The sequence below is a fragment of the Balaenoptera ricei genome, chromosome 2 (assembly GCF_028023285.1).
Source record: "Balaenoptera ricei isolate mBalRic1 chromosome 2, mBalRic1.hap2, whole genome shotgun sequence".
NCBI classification, from domain to species: Eukaryota; Metazoa; Chordata; class Mammalia; order Artiodactyla; family Balaenopteridae; genus Balaenoptera; species Balaenoptera ricei.
In genome coordinates, this window is record NC_082640.1 from 5,583,904 (window position 1) to 5,602,347 (window position 18,444).

An 18,444-nucleotide genomic window follows, 5' to 3' on the forward strand; every position below is an offset into this window, starting at 1 on the left:
CCTGGGTCTCATCTCCTGTTTATCACCCTGTGGTTGAGTACCAGCTTTGTCATTTCTCATCAATTCATGCTTTGACAAAAACCATTTTGAAAGAAGGGTACAAAAAGAAAAACAGAACTGAATTATTGCTAGGCCTCCCCCTGTGATTTCTGCAGTTGAGCCTAATTTTTAATGTTTATGATGATTTGCATGGATTAAAAAAATTATAGCACTTCCAAAACCAAAAAAGTCACGATTATATGTAACAAATTCTACTACACAGCTTAGGTTTACTATTAGTAATTGTTTTTGACTTGGAGACCAAAAACTTTGTTTTGAAAGGATATCATTCTTTGAACATCCCCGAATGACCTATTGAAAATCAAGTATCTTGGCAAAAATTAATGAAGTGTATATTACTGAATGTCTGGTAAATGTAGTATAATATTTTTTATTTCCTCTCTTGTGATCTGTTTCTTTTCACAGCATGCTTGGAAGACTATACAGGTGAATCTGGGACTTTCGCTTCTCCAAACTTCCCCAGTAATTATCCCAACAACTTAGAATGCATTTATAGGATCACGGTGGAAACCAGCCAACAGATTGCATTGCACTTCACAAACTTCTCCTTGGAGGAGGCCATTGGTGGAACATGTGTAGCAGATTATGTGGAAATCAAGTGAGCACCTTTGTTTCATCATAATCTTTCTCATTAATAATCTTTCTTGGAAAGGTTAAGGAAAAAATATAGAAATTTTCTGTAAAGCTCTCTTTTGTGCTCTTTCTTGCAAGATATAAAGTTTGTCATTTGGAACCTGGCTTAACAGTAGGAAAACAGAAAATTGCGTAAGATTCAGTGGTTATTTAGAAGTGATTATTTTATTGGGAATATTTAAAAATAAACTTGAATTTTATCTGGGCAGAGTAAACAGATATACTACTGGTCTGAAATTAGATACTTGCAATTCAGGTACTGAATACCTACTTTATGTAAAATCAATTTAAATTTTAGGCTGTTTACTGTCCATTTAGTCTAATTTGTCATAAAAATGATGGTCAGATAAAGTTTTCACAAAGTTTTTCTGTATTCAAATAATAAATTCTAGGCTTGTGAATTTCAGTGCAAGGCTTTTTTCTTTAATTCTTTAGTGCTTTGAAAGAATGGGTTTTAAAAAGTTATATTTGCAGTAAAGGTGAGTTAAGTTATACATTAATATCTCCCCAAATCATTACATTGAGTTAAATTAGACTAATCAATTTGGTGTGCATCTGTGTTAAATTTTTTATTTGGCATTTCAAAAGCCTAGAATCTTATACTATTTTACAGTAAATTTTGTTCTATGATGTAAAGTAAGGTACTAGGACAATAAAGCATTATCATACCATATAATGCTAAAACAACATAATTTTCAGCAATCATTGGACTTTAATGTTGAGTGAATTTTTTTTTCTAGGCTTGAAAAAGCTATAGATTATAAACTATATTTAAGACCCCAAAAGTTCTTGGGGAAAGAATTATTTTCAAAATTTTGCTTAACTATGTCAAATATATTAAATTTTGAAAATTTTCAAATGAGAAGAAAAACATTTAAGTTTTCTCTGTAAAATTAAGCAACATTTGTTTCTAATATTAATAATTATGGTTTCTTTATCCTTTGTTCTCTGACCCATTTGCCAGGTGCTTTATTTGAGAGAGAGAAGATTAAACACTTTTTCTTCATTTGCAACTGGTTGTATAAAATGTCATGTCAACCATACATGATGGTTATTCTATGTTATTATTCATATATTATTTAATGAAGTGAAAAATTGAAAACTTGAAATTGTTTTTAGAATATTTGAGAGAGAGGTTGACTGACAAACTGATCTGTTTTGATCTCAAAGTTCAATTAACGTTAAATGTTTATATCGTAATATTATCAATAACCTAACAAATGATCACAGCTGTATTTTGTCACAGGAATGGAGGCTATGAAACTTCACCACCCCTGGGGCGATACTGTGGCTCAAATCCACCTCCAAGAATCATCTCCCACAGTAACAAACTATGGTTAAAATTTAAGAGTGACTTCTTTGGCTCTGGGCCTGGATTCTCGGCTTACTGGGATGGGTCATTAACAGGTAAATGGCCAAGATCTGTCTTTATTGGAGAGTCCAGTCTAACTGGCATCTTGATTGTTGGATTGCTGTGCTCTTATCTATTTTTTTTCCAGCTGTATTTTGTCAGTACTATTTATAATAAACTTCAACATTGTGAATATTTCTGAATTAACAGTAGCCGTTTTGTTTTTATTTTTATTTTTGAAGGACAAAGTAAGGGAAAATGTTCTAGTTCCCTGGTATAGTTCATCAAGCTGTTCATCTTGGTTAGGAAAAGGAAAGTACATTGATGTGAATTAGGGTTATAGGCTAGCTACTCTTTGGTGGTGCAGTTTTGTTTTGCAACTTGGTTTAAGGGGGAGTGACAGTAGTTTGATATAGACAAGAAGATGCAGTTTTACCAGAAACAAAAGGATGTGTGTCATCCCATGTCTCTCCCGTAGGTTGTGGAGGCAATCTCACCACTCCCACTGGCATGTTCACATCTCCCAACTACCCGATGCCCTACCACCACGGCTCCCAGTGCCGCTGGTGGTTGAAATCCAGCCACGGCAGTCCGTTTGAACTGGAATTTGAAGACTTCCATTTGGAGTATCATCCAAACTGCACTTCAGATTATCTGGCCGTATGTATAAAGTTTCCCTTGTAGCCTTCACTGCTTCCATCTTGCCCAACACACCTTAATGCATCATTTTTTATTTTTGAGATTCGGGAAAGGGGAACATTTAAACAAAAGATCCATGTTAAAAACTTAAACAGAGTAAAAAATTAAAAGAAAATTTGATGAAAATAGCCTTCTAAGTATAGCATATATTAAGGAATGGCCTGGTACACTAAGTACTTAAAATATCAATATATTGAATATCCACTGTTAAGATATGGTTAAAATCTCCTGAAAGGGGTTGTGAGATTTATCATAATTATTATCTACATAATTTCTATATATACACTGAAAACTAACAATCTAGAGGATGTATTAGAGGGTGAATTAGAGAAGATAATTGAAGTCATCGAAATAGGACTTTTTAAGGTATCAGGAAGTCACCCTCGTCCATTGAAAAACCATCTAAATAAAAACTGTATTAAAGTGCAAGAAATTATAAACTATGAACTAAAAAAGCAAGGAAGACTACTGATTAATAGCTATGGTCTCCAAAACATGTAATAATCCTTCATTTTCAATCTTTACATTTCAACCTGGGTTCTGAGTTCATGGCTCAAGTTTATAGATATTTAAATATAATTTTAAAAGATATTTTGATTCAGGACTCTTCTTTTGTCTTATCATTTGTATTTCTTCCCCACTTCTTAAGAAATACAGTGTCCTTTAGATAGTGTTTATAGCCGTAATCATCTGACATTTAAAACGTTTTCTTAAAGGTATATGATGGGCCAAGTACCAGCTCTCATCTGCTTACTCAGCTTTGTGGGAATGAGAAACCGCCTGTCATCCGTTCTAGTGGAGACAGCATGTCTTTAGAACTGAGGACAGATGAAGGTCAGCAAGGAGGTGGCTTCCTGGTTAAATACCACCAGAGTAAGTGTGTGTGCCCATTGCTTGGTGCCTATAGTGGGTCTTCAATCTCTGGATGAATGAAGCAAATTGAAATAAGTGTAACCCATTAGTTTGAGCAACTGAAAGAAATCTTACCTCCTTATGAAAAAAATTTTAACTCTATTTGAGGGAGAAACGCTTACGCCTTGAATTTAATGTCGTGTAACTAAAGCACGTGGTAAGCTACAGAAACTTGGAAGGGGAATATGCTGAGACAGTTGCAATTCAGCTAAAGATCAGTGTAACAGGTTAACAGCTAATGGGTTTTCATTTGGATTAAACATTACAATCTTCTAATTAGACATTATTCCATTGTACCGAAGTGTATCGAACACTATTGTTTTTGTCTTCTATTTCAAAAGGTACTTAAATTTTATTAAGGGAGACTGTGCTTATGAATCATATGTGAAGTAGGCACATTCTTTGCTGTGGAAAAATCTGGTCATTGTAGAGATGCCGTTTTAAAATCTGCTTTCCCTTGAGGCAAGATGGTGGAACTAAAGGAGTATTGAACAAAGAGTCAAAGGTCCCAGGTGTTTGTCCTGGCCCCCAAGTCCCTCGGAAGTTCACTTGTTTTCTCTGGGGTTACATGACTTGCTCATAAAGAAAGATTACATTAGTTGATCAGGAAATCTCCCTTCTAGCACTAGAATTAAATACTTCCTAAATTTAGTTTCAAAATGAAAATTCAAGAAAATAAGTTTTCCTTTAATTTATGTTATTTAATAAACACTTTATTTGTGTTTTAAAAAGTAGAGTTCGTTGCCCCACCGAAGCTAAATTTATCAATAATTTTGGCACAATTACCTAAAAATGGAATGAAAATCACAAGATCATAATCTGAATACACAGATTATACCCTTTGGATTAGTTGAAAGAGTATTAATATTTAACCTTGAAATGTGTGAATTTGAAGGCTCACATTCACTTACTTCTGGGAGTTAGGCTACATTCTAGGTAGGTTTTGAATATTGAGTTTTAATGATATATGGCTTTGTTCTTCAGAAATTCATCGTTAGTATATGAAAATCTCTCCCCAGTTTCATCAAGGGATGTACCTGTTTGGCTGAGCATATAATCATTCTCTAATATTATTATTGCTGTGATAATTTGTTTCTTGATTCTAGTCAGGTTGATTATTAAAGGTCCCTTTCTTTTCTTTGTATTCCTGTGATATTTTGTTTTTCTCTAATAATGTCAGAACACTGAAGGAGTAACGTAGTGCACATGGATATAGGTCCCTAACGGTAGAATCGGAGCTAACCGGTGAGATTTTCTGTGCAGTCTGCTATTTGAAATTGGAGATTTGCAGATAGTATAATGTCTGAGCACTGGGAGACAATCTATAAGGTTTAATGGAATATATTTTCCCCTGCCCTGTTGTGTAGTCATTGAGGCCCATGGTACCTACCTGCCTAATAGATGTAACTTCTTGCAGGCATCCAAAACAACAAAATTCTTCTTTAGAAATCCTTGGTGGGGAAAATGTGGCCTAAATATTTTTAAGAAGAAAGAGTTTTATTCCCTTGTTCCAGCAAAGGAAGATTTTGAAGACCCACAAATGTAGGCTTGTCCATACCAAAGCTTACAAATGGTGTCCCAGCCACCTGTGGAGAAGCAGGTGTAGTAGAAACGCATCTATGAACCACATTTTTCAGTGACAACGCTTTTGATGTAGTATTTATTTTCCCATTCTCTTTTACTGCACATCATACAATATGAAAAAGACTCGAGAAGAGGCCTCCACAGGCCTTATTCAAGCCGTTAAGTTTGACGGAATTTGACGCCGACTCCCAGGACTACCCCGTACCTAGAAGTGCCTAGCATGGTTTTGTTGAAAATTCAGCTGAAGGAAATGCCACCACTGGCTTGAAGACTTTTTTCAGAATTTAATGTTTTTATTTCTTCTTCAAATCCTTTACATTGCTTCTGTTCATTTGATACTTCCTGATGACTAACTGGAGGAATAACAGAGTCTTTATTATGAATTTCATGCTGACTTTTGAATGTTCAACAAAGCCGTGTTGTTATTCATTTTTAGCCCTCACATAGGACTTTGTGTTTTTAAACTGTTGAATTTAAAGGCCAAGATTTCTGTCCCTTCCAAATGCTAAAGTTAGAAAAACAGAAGCATGGAATGTTTAATACACTTTTCTAAACAAATGAATTAGACTGATGTCTGAGTCGTGCTAAGCTATTCTGCTCTGCACCAATTCAACAGGAGTTTGATGCCTATTTTAACACAGGCAATTTTCATGACACTTCAAGGTTTATGAATTCACTTAAGTATTATTTCACATTTGTTCTAAATGGAAACCGTTTCCCTATAAAGATGCTGCACCAACTACATGTGTATATATGCATGTATGTGTGTGTGTGTCTGTATATATACACACACTCACATACATATAGGTTTCTTTTTTTTATAAATTTATTTATTTTTTATTTTCATTTTTGACTGTGTTGGGTCTCCATTGCTGTGCGCGGGCTTTCTCTAGTTGCGGTGAGCGGGGGCTCCTCTTCGTTGTGGCGTGCAGGCTTCTTATTGCAGTGGCTTCTCTTGTTGTGCAGCACGGGCTCTAGGCGCATGGGCTCAGGAGTTGTGGCTCGCGGGCTCTAGAGCGCAGGCTCAGTAGTCGTGGTGCACGGGCTTAGTTGCTCCGCGGCATGTGGGATCTTCCCGGACCAGGGCTTGAACCCATGTCCCCTGCATTGGCAGGCGGATTCTTAACCACTGCACCACCAGGGAAGCCTCATAGGTTTCTTTTTAACCCAGCTGTTTTCCTAAAGGAAAATCTCACACACATCTTGGAGCAATTATGACATATATGACTGTGGTTCTTAACAATCATTGTTATTTTTTCCAGCGTGTGAGAACGTGGTGATTGTGAATCGGACCTATGGCATCTTAGAGAGTATACATTATCCAAATCCCTATTCTGTCAATCAGCATTGCAACTGGACCATCCAGGCAACAACTGGAAACACTGTGAATTATACGTTTTTAGCCTTTGAATTGGAACATCACACAAGCTGCTCCACCGACTACGTAGAGGTATGTGTTCTGAAGCTAAATAAATCACTGCATTTTCAGCCCAAGTTAGCGAGCCAAGATAAAAGTCATCATGCTTTGTAGGACCGAATCTCTCACTCTGCCCCACATGTCTGTAGTATGCCAGCTACCCATGGTATTTGAACAGGTATCTTTCATGTCTCTTTCACTGCATCATCTTGACAGTAAGGACATTTAATCTACTAAATTATATTCACAAATAACTATGTTTTTAGGTTTCAGTGTAACTTCTGGACTGAGTAATCTCATATTACTTAAATAATGCAGAAGTAGAAGAATAGCTTCTGGTTTTTGTTGGTTGTTTTTATGTTTGTTCTCTGTAAACAAGAAATCAGAAAGTGTTTAAGTATCATGGCTTTATTTAACACCTAATTTATCTGATACTGGGAACCATGATTTTGATTCTTGTTTTTTATTTTTAAACTTAAGTTCATTTCAGTTAATTTTTCTTTTTGTAAAATGGAAGTTTCTATTTGTTACAATAATGACCACCAATAACATTTATTGAACTTTCCATATACAATGCTATGTGATAAAAGTTGCTTGAGAATTAGGTAACCCAAAATATGAGGTAATCTGCTACTTTTATGATAAAATATTTTATTTACCAAAGCTTTTTTGCTAACTTGCATATGCAACTTTGTAGAGATATAGATTGAAAAGGTAGGCAGCTACTTACTTTACTTTACAAATGTAGTTATACATTCATATATAAAATTATATATTTTATAAACTATTATATTAGTTTAGAATATTAGTTTCCACTTTCACACTTCATGAAACAATTTTACTCAGGCTATTTACATATATTTTGGCATCTAGTTCTCATCATTAATAAAATCACTTTCTGAGTCCTCTAACACATCATCTTTTATCTCCATCTACGTTGCTAATATATAATACTTCTGAATCCACGTATGATGTTTTCGCTAGAACTCTTTTCTGAAGAGACCAGTACCCGCTCTGATAACGTTAGGACATTTCCCCTCATCCCATCTATCCACAACACAGTTGTTTAGTGTCTTTCTCTTTAAGATGGTCAGTGATTTTTGGAAGTCTTGCTTGCAAAGACTTCCAATGTTCAGCACATGTAACTTTGAGGGCATATTCCCAGGAAAAAAACCATTAGATCTGTAAAAGTTTCTTAACCCTCTTTTTTTACCAGTTGTTTAAAACAAACTAGCATTGATCGAGGTCATTTGAGATTGACATATTTTTTCCAAACTGTACTTTTGTTGTTCAAAACAAAGAAAAGAAAGCTTCCCATACTTTGAGAGACTTTGTGAGGTGCCGAATATATGGATTCCCTTGTTTTTGAAGGATACTTTTTTGGGTAAAAAAAAAAAATCTTGCTTTACATTTAGAAAAGCTCAGTATTATAGAAATAGTAAGCATAGTGTTTACCCATCAGAAAGTTATATTTACTGGTATTCAAAGAAAATATGAGACAACATAAAACAAACATAAAACAAGCATGAAACTGACAGTGGTTTTAAAGCCTCCTTTCCTTGATCTAGTGCTCAGGTGGTCTTCACAAGCTTAACAGTGGCATGTTTGTCTCATTCCTTTACCTGGAGTGGTCACCTTTTTCTTTTCTTCACATGGTGAGACACTGTTCATTCTTTAGGAAAAAAAAGGCACAGGTTGCTTTCAAAGCCACGTGTTCATACCACAAACCCAGCCGTCTCTCATATCATGTGTGTACTTCTGTGACTGTGTCCACATGCCCTACTGGACCATGAGCTTTCTGAAGCTGTGAGCTGTCTCTGATTAACTTTGTAACCCAGGCACTGATTACAGAGTTGGGATCTTACAGGGGTTCAGTAAGTTCAGGTTAAACTGAATATCGCAGTCATATTTTAGCTTCAGCTTAAGGAGAGCTATTAATTAATGAGAAAGAACTGAATTCCAAACTGGCCTTTTTGTATAATCTCTACACATTCACTGCAATTCAACCACTTCAAGCACAACCCAAAATACAATTCGTGGGCGTGAAGAGTGTTGAACATTTAACAATCTGCTGGGTGCCTTATTTGATAAAGCACAGTGGAGAGAACAGGGAGGGGAGGAAGCTTTTGAACTGGGTTTTAAAGGAGGCTTTGGCAGAAAGAGTGGGGAGGAACTGAGCTGAAACCTTTCCAGGGACCGGACTCCAGCTCTTTGGACTTACTTGAGGGTGGAATGGTAACAAAAAGGCCCATCAGATAATTTTTGGAAGTGCTCGAAAACTGTCAAATGAAAAATACTTGTTCCAACGGTGGCCGAGCCACTAATCAGAGGCCGTCCACAGATGATGTGTATGTTATGCAACACTGATGGTGAAAGCAGCAAAAACACAGAATGAGAACCAGAAGTTCAGCAAAGCCTTCCAAAGAATGACGCTGTTGCCAGAGAGGGGAGATGTTTTCCATTTCTGTAAGCCAAGGGGCAAGACCAGAGCAATCGCTACAATGGCTGGCTTATGATGGAAATCTTAAAAGCACAAATAACCACTTAAGGAGAGAAAAGCCACAAACACGAACTCTAGTTTCCATTATTTTAATAACTTCTAGTTCAAGGGTTCTTTCAAGTGACTTAGCCAAGACCAAAGTGAGTAGCTATTACTGCAGCCAGAATTGAGTTATTTTGAATTAACAGAATTGAAACTATGAAAGGACTTGATTAGGTGCTGGTTGGACACTGTGCCCAGCCTTGCTCAGAGGTGTGGGTTGGTAAAGATCCCACCGGGAAGCGAATCCATCCTTTATTACTTTGTCCTCTGGGCAAAATGAAATGATTCAGATTTGGAAATAAAATACTCAGTGGGAGGAAGGGTCATTTGCTTAAAGGAGTAAGACCATATTGCCCATGCCATTTGGGAAAGTCAACCTTAAGGATTTTTTTTGTATTTTATAACTTGATTTCACTTTTTCATTTTTGAGTCTGAGGCTCTGTGTGGAAGAAGAGATTTTTAATTGGTATTGAATATACAAACAAAAGTGATGGATTTGGGAGAAATCAGCACAGAGAGGTACAGGAAATCCAGAGCCTGTGTTAGGTCAACTGGGAGCATGTGGGTGGGGAGAAGAGGAAAGAGGAAAACTACGAGGTTGTTGTGTCATGGAAGCTGAGGGGAGAGACTGTGACACAAGGTGACAAGGAGAGATGCTCCCAAGAAGTCCAGAAAGATCAGCTCTCATGGGATACCCTCCTCTTCGTGTTCTCTTGTATGTCAGTGTCTCTTAAAATGTGGCACTGGATTGGATTCAGCACTCCGACTAACCTGGCGTTGGACCATATTATCTGGTTCTTGTGCTCTGGTATTGTAGGTTTGTTGTTAACCAAGTCATAATGTTGGACGATATTAAACACCTGTAATCTCCAGGTCACTTTTACATGAACGGCAATGGCTTCATAGCCAAACATAGGATATTATTTCTATTAAGTTATATTTCACTATTTTGCCTTAGAATTCCATCTCATCATGATTCCTCTAAATCCTGATTCTCTGGTCTTTAGAGCATTATTCATTTGCATATAAACTCATTGGCCATTGGCCTATGACTTCTCCAAAAATAATTGATAAAAATATCAAAAAGATGCTACCTGTTTCAAATACTCTAAAATGATGGGTTTCTTGGATTAAAATGCATCTGTTATTGAACATTTTGGGGATAGCACTATTCAAACAACTTGGTAATAATAATAGCTGGTATTTATTGAACACATTATTTGCTAGGTAATTCTCGCAGCCACCGCGTGATGTAGGAAATATCATTTTCCCATTTGACAGGTGAGGAAATTGAGACAAAGCCGGGTTGTCTGTAGTCACAAAGGTCATAGTAGCAAAGCCAGGCCTTCCACCAAGCTCTGTGGCTCTGGACTGATGCTCTGAGCCGTGACACCACAGATACTCCATGCGTGTTCTCTTCCATAATTGTCACTCTCAGAGGCGACGAGAGGGAGTTTCCATGGAACCCTCAGGTTGACCCCTCGAGTGACACTGTCCCCAAGAGGAATTCATGTTATTTAGCATGACATTTTCATAGGGAAGCACTGGTCATTTGCTCTATCTTTGCTACATACTGACAACTGATGTTCAGTGTCCAATTTAGAATTTTTCCCAAAATCACCATCAATCTTACTCATCTGTGAGATTCCAGAATAAATCTTTCCCACATTTTGGAAGTTGAAACATTTTCCCTTCAGACCTCTGGCAGTCCTCCTGTTCTGCCTTATACTCTTGGCTGCAGGTACACACTCAAACTAACCCATGGAGAAAAGATTAGCGTTTGGGCAAGAGCTGTTCCTCTAAGAAAGGGAGAATCCTCATGACACACGGGATCAACTGAAAAGCCGGGAGAGGGCGGGAACCAAGGGGGCTCAGCAGCACCTCCTTTCTTCCTCCTTTCTTCTGGCTCTGTTGCTTCTCCCTGCGTATGTATAGTCCATTTCTATCTTTCGTCCCCAAGGCTTCCTCTGAGTTTCTGCAGCCTCACAGTTTTAGCTTAACTAAGGCTACCCCAGCCATGACACTGCGTGACCATGGACGACCTCAGGTGCTCACAACCAACTAGACTTTCCCTTGACAAGTTACAAGGGTGGGTGGCTCATCTTTTTCAGTTTGACGACAAGGCATGGATCTAGCCTGCCTCTGGATGAGCGCCCCTCTAGGCGGCATGACCAGCTCCGACCAGAAGCAGCGAGGTCCAGCCCTCTGGCCTGCCTTGCTGACAGTTCAAGTCTATGGGAAGAGGCAGAACCTTCCAGCAGGGATGAGGATTCTGCCGGCATGCTAAAGCATTGTTTCGTTCTTCTTTTGGCTGCGCCCTGCGGCTTGTGGGATCTTAGTTCTCCAACTAGGGATTGAACCGGGCCCTCGGCAGTGAAAGTGCGGCGTCCTAACCACTGGACCACCGGGGAATTCCCCTAAAGTGTTGTTGTGAATTACCCATGAAGCGAGCAAGATTGCAAAATTAGTTCTGCAATGACCTCTCTGTTCAATAGGATGTAATGCACTTAAACCTGGAAAAATTCATTTAAAGGAATTGACTGTCTTATATTCTAAATTGGATTTCAGTGTTTCTTCTTCCAGTTTCAAAATCATACAAGGCATCTTTCTACTTCATCTTCACCACATTACACTATCTTCTGTAAGCACTGGTCCAACTCACATTTTCATCTTTCTTTTGCCCAGTCATAGCTTTAAAAAATAGACATTTTTTTCTAATTGCACCATATCCCAAAGTTTAGCTAATTTGTATGTGTGCTCATAAAATGGTCAGAAGGGTCTTGGGTAGCCCCATGGGTTTTTTTCTTAGATTGAGTTCTTCTGAGGTTTTCCCTTTTACTGCTCCCCAAATTCCTGACTTTGTGGACAGAGTTTAATTTTTTAAGAATTTGTCATTTTTCTTGAATTTCCTTTCCTTTATCTATTGTTTTTCTTTGTTCTTTTTTAAAATTTTTAAAAAGATTTTGGCTGTGTTGGGTCTTCATTGATGCATGTGGACTTTCTCTAGTTGTGGTGAGCGGGGGCTACTCTTCGTTGCAGTATGCGGGCTTCTCACTGTGGTGGCTTCTCTTGTTGCGGAGCACGGGCTCTAGGCATGCAGGCTTCAGTAGCTGCAGCACGCGGGTTCAGTAGTTGCGACACACGGGCCCTAGAGCGCGCAGGCTTCAGTAGTTGTGGCGCACGGGCTCAGTAGTTGTGGCTCACTGGCTCTAGAGCACAGGCTCAGTAGTTGTGGCACACGGGCTTAGTTGCTCTGCAGCATGTGGGATCTTCCTGGCCCAGGGATTGCATTGGTAGGCGGATTCTCAACCACTGCGCCACCAGGGAAGTCCCTATTTTTAAATTTTTAAATTGTTTTTGGTCCCTGGGCTCATATCTCCTTGCAAAGTCTCACTCTCTCAAACCTCAGGCTCATGACTGATGTGTCCCATTATCACAGGCTCTAGGGAAGTTGATCACTCTCTCCTAACGTTTTGGTCACTTCTACAGTAGCAACCACTTCTCTGCTGGTCAGGATTCGTCCATGAGAGCACTTCTCTTCACTCTTTACTTTCTGACAGAGGACAGCATATAAAGAATTCAGCAAATGCTATGCTTTTTTTAAGAACAAGACACCTGAGAGGTGTCTGGAAGGACATCTTCCCGTTGCCATTCCTGTGTGTCTTTTTGCTCCACTAGTGTTGATATGCTTCCATTGCAAAAAAAAAAAAAAAAAAAATTAAAGCTTCTGCTGAGGGAGAAGCTGATGGTGGAGGATAAAATCCCCATAACTGGCTGCGTTGGAGAATCATCTGGAGATCTTGTTAGAAAAGTGTATTCGCACACCCCACCCCAGCCCCACTCAGTCAAAATCCCCAGGAATCCCAACAGAGCAAACCCCACCGAAGCCTTAGTCCAGGAGCTGAGGCCGCTGTCTGTCGTTCATGTCCATCGTGACAGCACATTTTATCCTCACTTCAAAGCTCTCTCCTGGGAAACTGTAAGTATTTTAATAGGTATCTTCTTAACAGATACCTTCGAGTGCTATTACGTGTATCTTTTTCAGTAGGTGTTCCTTTTCCATTGCTACAGCTGAATTATATGCTTTGACTCACCAAGGCCTGGTGATACTGTTATGTTTATCTCATTACATAAAAATGTCAGATTCACTTTACAGTGTGTGAATTCTGATTCTAAACTTCCTCCTCCACTCTCTTTGTTTGGCACCTTTGCCACTATCATCTTGCATGACATCCTTTCACATCTTTCTGATGCCTTCCCCTTTCCACTTATGTCCGTTTCAAGTCCCCTCGGTTATGTCAGTGACTTCTGTCAAATGCATTTCCCTCTAGTCTTTGTGAGATTCACTTCATCTCTTGCCAACTCCTCTTTCTGATGTCATTCTGTTCACCAGATGTTTATATCATTGCTTATTGCACTTCCATGTCCTCCTTTCAGTGACTAAATAAGCCGCTGCTAATGAAAAAAATGGATGAAAACATGACTAATGTCCCTCAGTCTTCCAGTCCTATATCCATGTGGCTAAGTCTGCAGCCTGAGCAGCATTTGCCATAACTGCAACTGTGCAACATCAGACCCACAAGCTATTGTAATTAGTTAAGGAATACTAGCTGTTTTATGGAGAACTTGGCAATTCTTAGATGCTTAGTACAATACAAGTTTATTTCTCAATCATGTTAGAGACCAATGCAGGTATTCCTTTGCTTTCCACATAGTGATTCAGGAAGCCAGACAAAGGGGAAGTTGATCTGGGGAAACCACTTAGCTCTCTCTGCCACACGTGTTGACAGATGTTTTACAAACAAAGAGACCTAAATTCTAATACATTTGGGAAATGCTGAATCAAACACAATGTAACAGGGTCAGTTGTTTTTGTTCTGTTTTTGCTGTGTAGTACTTCCTCAGGCTATTACCATCCTACGTATGCATCATTCATTCATTTATCCACTCATTCAGTCATTCAAGTATAATTTAGACGCATAGGCCGCGGAAATAAAACCGTTCTAGCATCAGTTTTCCTTGTTTTCATGGAGGAGACAGATCTCAATTGATCACACAGTACAAAGTTAGTCACAAGCTGTGTGAAGTGCTATCAGGGGATATTATCGGGGGCTCCAGAGACACGAAGCAAGAGGACCCGGCTCATCCGTGGCTCAGAGGAGGCATCCCTGGGGAAGGGTAACCGAGCAAGGTGTCCGGGACCTGTAGGTTTCACTAAGGGAAGTTGTGTTTGAGGAACTGTCTAAGGTAAACAAAACCAGACACTGGTTAAAGTGGAAAGAACATATTTTAATCAGCGTTATGCTCCTGCAACAGGGAAGCAGGTCCGGCATGAACTGAACTGAACTTCAATTTGTACAGAGATGACCGGGTCTTTTAAAGGGAGAATCAGGGAGCTGGGAGGGGACCAGCGGGGCCTCGAGCAGAGCCAGGGATGTGAAAAACTAGCCAGCGTTGGTCACTATGAGTGTGGTTAGGCCTTTGTGTCTGTATCTGGCAGTGATGGAGGTAAGGATTCAATCCTCTCACAGAGACTGGGAGGCAAGGGGCCTGTCCTTCCTAATGGTTTCATTTCAAAGGAATGGAGTTTAGATCCTCGAGAAAGACACTCTGAGTTGTAGGAGATACATATATAATACATCTCAAAAGGACAGGAGAAGGATTCACAATTTGAAGCCCTTTTTAGTATGTGCTCCAAGAAAGGGTGGTCAGGGGCCTATCCTCAGGTGTTGGCTGGAACAAACAGTAAATCCTTTAGGCGGCCTTGAGCTTTCTCAGGCAGGCATGTTGAGGGGGGCTGGGGTCATCCTGGGGATGTGACCTTGAGCCGTTAGAAACTACGTTCGTGTTTGTTTAGGTCCTTTAATTTGGGGAGAATAAGTGGATGAAATCCTTTGTGCTGAGACTCTGCATTCTCTGTAGGCCAAGGCTGAGGCTTGGTTGAAAGGAAGGCTCAGAGGAGCTTGGCTCGAGTCGGGTCGAGGAGAACATCTGTCAGAACCGAAAGGACACAGCGTGTCTGAGGCCAAGGGTGAGGCTCTCAGGTGGGCAGGGACCTGCAGCTTAGAGCCCTGTGCGCAGGCGCAGGGTTCCAGTGACCGCTTGGGGCAGCACGAGGTCTTGCACGAGTGTGAGCAGAGACAGCGTGCTGGGTGGGCACTTTGCCACCGTCTGGCTTCGAGAGTAAACGGGAGGCGTAAGAGGGACTTTGGGGATTCAGAGAGAGGATTGCTGCAGGCCAGGTGCGAGATGGCCAGTCCTTCACACGGCTGTGGAGGGAGAACGTGTCAGTGACAGAGGGTTTGAGAGCACCTGGGGGGTAGAATCAACCGAACTGGACGAACGCCGGATGGGGTGGGCGTGGTAACACGGCGAAAAGAAAGACATCAGGATACAGCCTAATAGAATTGCATGCAGAGCAACAACCAGCAGAGGCAGAGGGGACTCCCTCAGGGCGGAGACACTCAGGGGGACACGAAAGGCAACATTCCAGATGGGTTCCGTCTTTGCCCAGAATTCTAACACCTATTGGACATTTGTAATCCACAGAACATTCTTAGGGAAACATTATTCTAGAGATGTTTTCCAAAATTTTGTTCCCATTTTGTTCCATTCTCATACAAAGAAGCAAAATGTTCAAGTTCATGAGAGATTAGAAGAAGAGTCTCCTTCACATCTCAAACGTCTCTTTTGAGAATTACAGTAATCATAACACATTTTAAATCAACTATACTCCAATAAAATAAAAATTTAAGAAAAATTTAAGAAAATCCAATAAAAATTTAAGAAAAAAGAATTACAGTAATCAATGTCTACCATGTGCCAGCCACTCTTATAGACACCTTGATAGATAATTATTGCTTATCTTCAGGGTAATTTAGCAATTGGGTAGTTTTGTGGTCATTTACAGACAGGAGACCTGGGCCTCAGGTAAGCAACAATACTCACTCTAAGATCACACTGCCAGGAGGTGATGGACCCAGGTCTCTCTAACCGGCAGGCTCTGAAGTCCACTTGGGTGGAAAGCTTTGCTCTTCCTCACTAGCTGTGACCTTGGGCACAGAATTTAACCTCTGGCTTCCTCGGCTTCCTCATGTATTAAATGGCAAAAATACTTAACAGCTACTCACGAAGTTGTTATAAGATCAAATAAAGCGATCTGCACGGCTGGCAAGTATGAGTACTCCAGAAATGTTTATTATTCCTCCCCCATGCTCATCCCACAGAGAGGATGACTCCCTCTTGACCATTCAGATTCTTCCTCCTACCTGTCAGGACGTTGTTTCTGCATCTCTTGGACAAGTCGTCTCCCTTCCTCATGACTCGTCGGTTATGAGTGGCCGTCCCTCCCTCCTGAGGTCTGACTTCCTCTCCCAGGCACAGCCTGGGTCTGTTTGGCTCCAAAAGTTCAGAGTCTGTTCTCTTTCTCTTCCAAGTGTCCTTCCTCCACCATTCAGCTCTTGGGAGGACTTTGACTTCTTTTATGCTTTTAAAGACTTTGCATCCTCTCTAATAAGCGAAGTGTCCACAGACGTCTGTGTTTGCATCACCGCTGGTCTCATGAAGACACAGCTGATTCTGTACACATCTCACAAACAATGACCTCAGTTTCCCAACTTTCTGGTTTAAAGATAAACCACATTTGGAAGTGGCTCCAGACACCGATCTTTCTGTTGTTCTTGGGGAGTTCCCTGGAATTAGAACTGCTCAGGCCAGCTCTCTTCTATCTGCAGACTGTTGTGGATGCTAATAATAAACTAAGATTTAGTAGCTCATCTTGCTCACTCACTAGAGGACGTCTTGCAGGCACTCAGGCTCCACAATAGAAGATGAAATCTTGCTCAGTGGTCTCGGCACCGGTTTAGTTTCGTATGATGTAGACTCTGGAGCCAGGTAGCCTGGGTTTAAACCCGGACTTCGCCGCTAACTAGCCAGGAAATGTTGAGCAAGTTATTTAGCTTCTAAGTGGCCCACTTTCCCCATCTGTAAAATGGGATAGTCAGCACAAAAGAGTTTTTATATATAAAGAGACTGGCACATAGTAAACACTTACATAATGTCATTATTTGCCCCAGCACCTTAGTCAGGTATAAAGAAATTCCTAAATAGAGAGCATTCATTTCTTTAGGCTGAGATATAAATAACGGTTCATTTCTCAAGACATTTAATCTTCCTCTTGCTTTCTGTCTACAGCCTGCACAATTCTCACAAAGGGTAAATATAAATGATAAAGCCAACATTTTTGTCCATTTATTTTATTCTAAGCTCTATTAAGAAATATAATGAAGAAACTGTTGATTCCATTGAATAACAGGAGTTTTGGGTGTTATCACTGTTACTTAAGAAATTATTTTTGTCACTCTCTGTTATCACAGAGAATAAGGACTTTGCTGTATTTTTGAATTTAACAATTCTTTTTTTTTTTTTAAATAATTACCAATGAAGGAAACAAGAACAATTCTTCTCGAGTTGTTGATGCCTTTCAAAATGTTGAATTACCTCTCTATACCTGTTTCCAGAATTCTAAAATGGGGATAAAAATGTTATCTGCATTATAGAGCTGCTAGGAATTTTATTTTATTATTTTTAAAAATAAATTTATTTATATTTTTGGCTGGGTTGGGTCTTCGTTGCTGCGCGCAGGCTTTCTCTAGTTGCAGCGAGCGGGGGCTACTCTTTGTTGCGGTGCGCGTGCTTCTCATTGCGGTGGCTTCTGTTGTTGCGGATCCCAGGCTCTAGGTGTGCAGGCTTCAGTAGTTGTGGCACGTGGGCTCAGCATGCTTCCCTAGTTGTGGCTTACGGGCTCTAGAGTGCAGGCGCAGTAGTTGTGGCTCGTGGGCTCTAGAGCGCAGGCTCAGTAGTTGTGGCTCGCGGGCTCTAGAGCGCAGGCTCAGTAGTCGTGGTGCATGGGCTTAGTTGCTCCGCGGCATGTGGGATCTTCCCAGACCAGGGCTCGAACCCGTGTCCCCTGCACTGGCAGGCGGATTCTTAACCAGTGCACCACCAGGGAAGCCCCTAGGAATTTTAAATTAGGTAATACATGGAAAGGGCTTAGAGTGATACTCAGCACAGAGTAAGTGCTAATAAATGTTATTTATTATTTTCTTAAACATAAACGCAATTTCATGGGTTATTTGATTTCCAAAGCAGCCTTCCCAGCGTGATTAGTGTAGATTGGCCCCACCTGTTGAAAGCAGGGCTCCCTTTCCCTGGCCTCGCGGATTTCCTCCAAAAGCCACAGGGCCT

The 18,444-nt window shown here is 40.1% G+C and overlaps 1 protein-coding gene across 1 annotated transcript in view; it reads left to right on the plus strand.

The window, feature by feature from the left end:
• CUBN (cubilin) overlaps positions 1–18,444 on the plus strand; it is a 267,353-nt gene that overhangs the window by 62,839 nt on the left and 186,070 nt on the right. Inside the window, exons 23-27 of the mRNA XM_059910072.1 lie at positions 466–658; positions 1,940–2,100; positions 2,523–2,704; positions 3,460–3,616; positions 6,502–6,689. Of these exons, the coding sequence (XP_059766055.1) occupies positions 466–658; positions 1,940–2,100; positions 2,523–2,704; positions 3,460–3,616; positions 6,502–6,689 (881 nt within the window). The remainder of the gene's footprint in view (positions 1–465; positions 659–1,939; positions 2,101–2,522; positions 2,705–3,459; positions 3,617–6,501; positions 6,690–18,444) is intronic.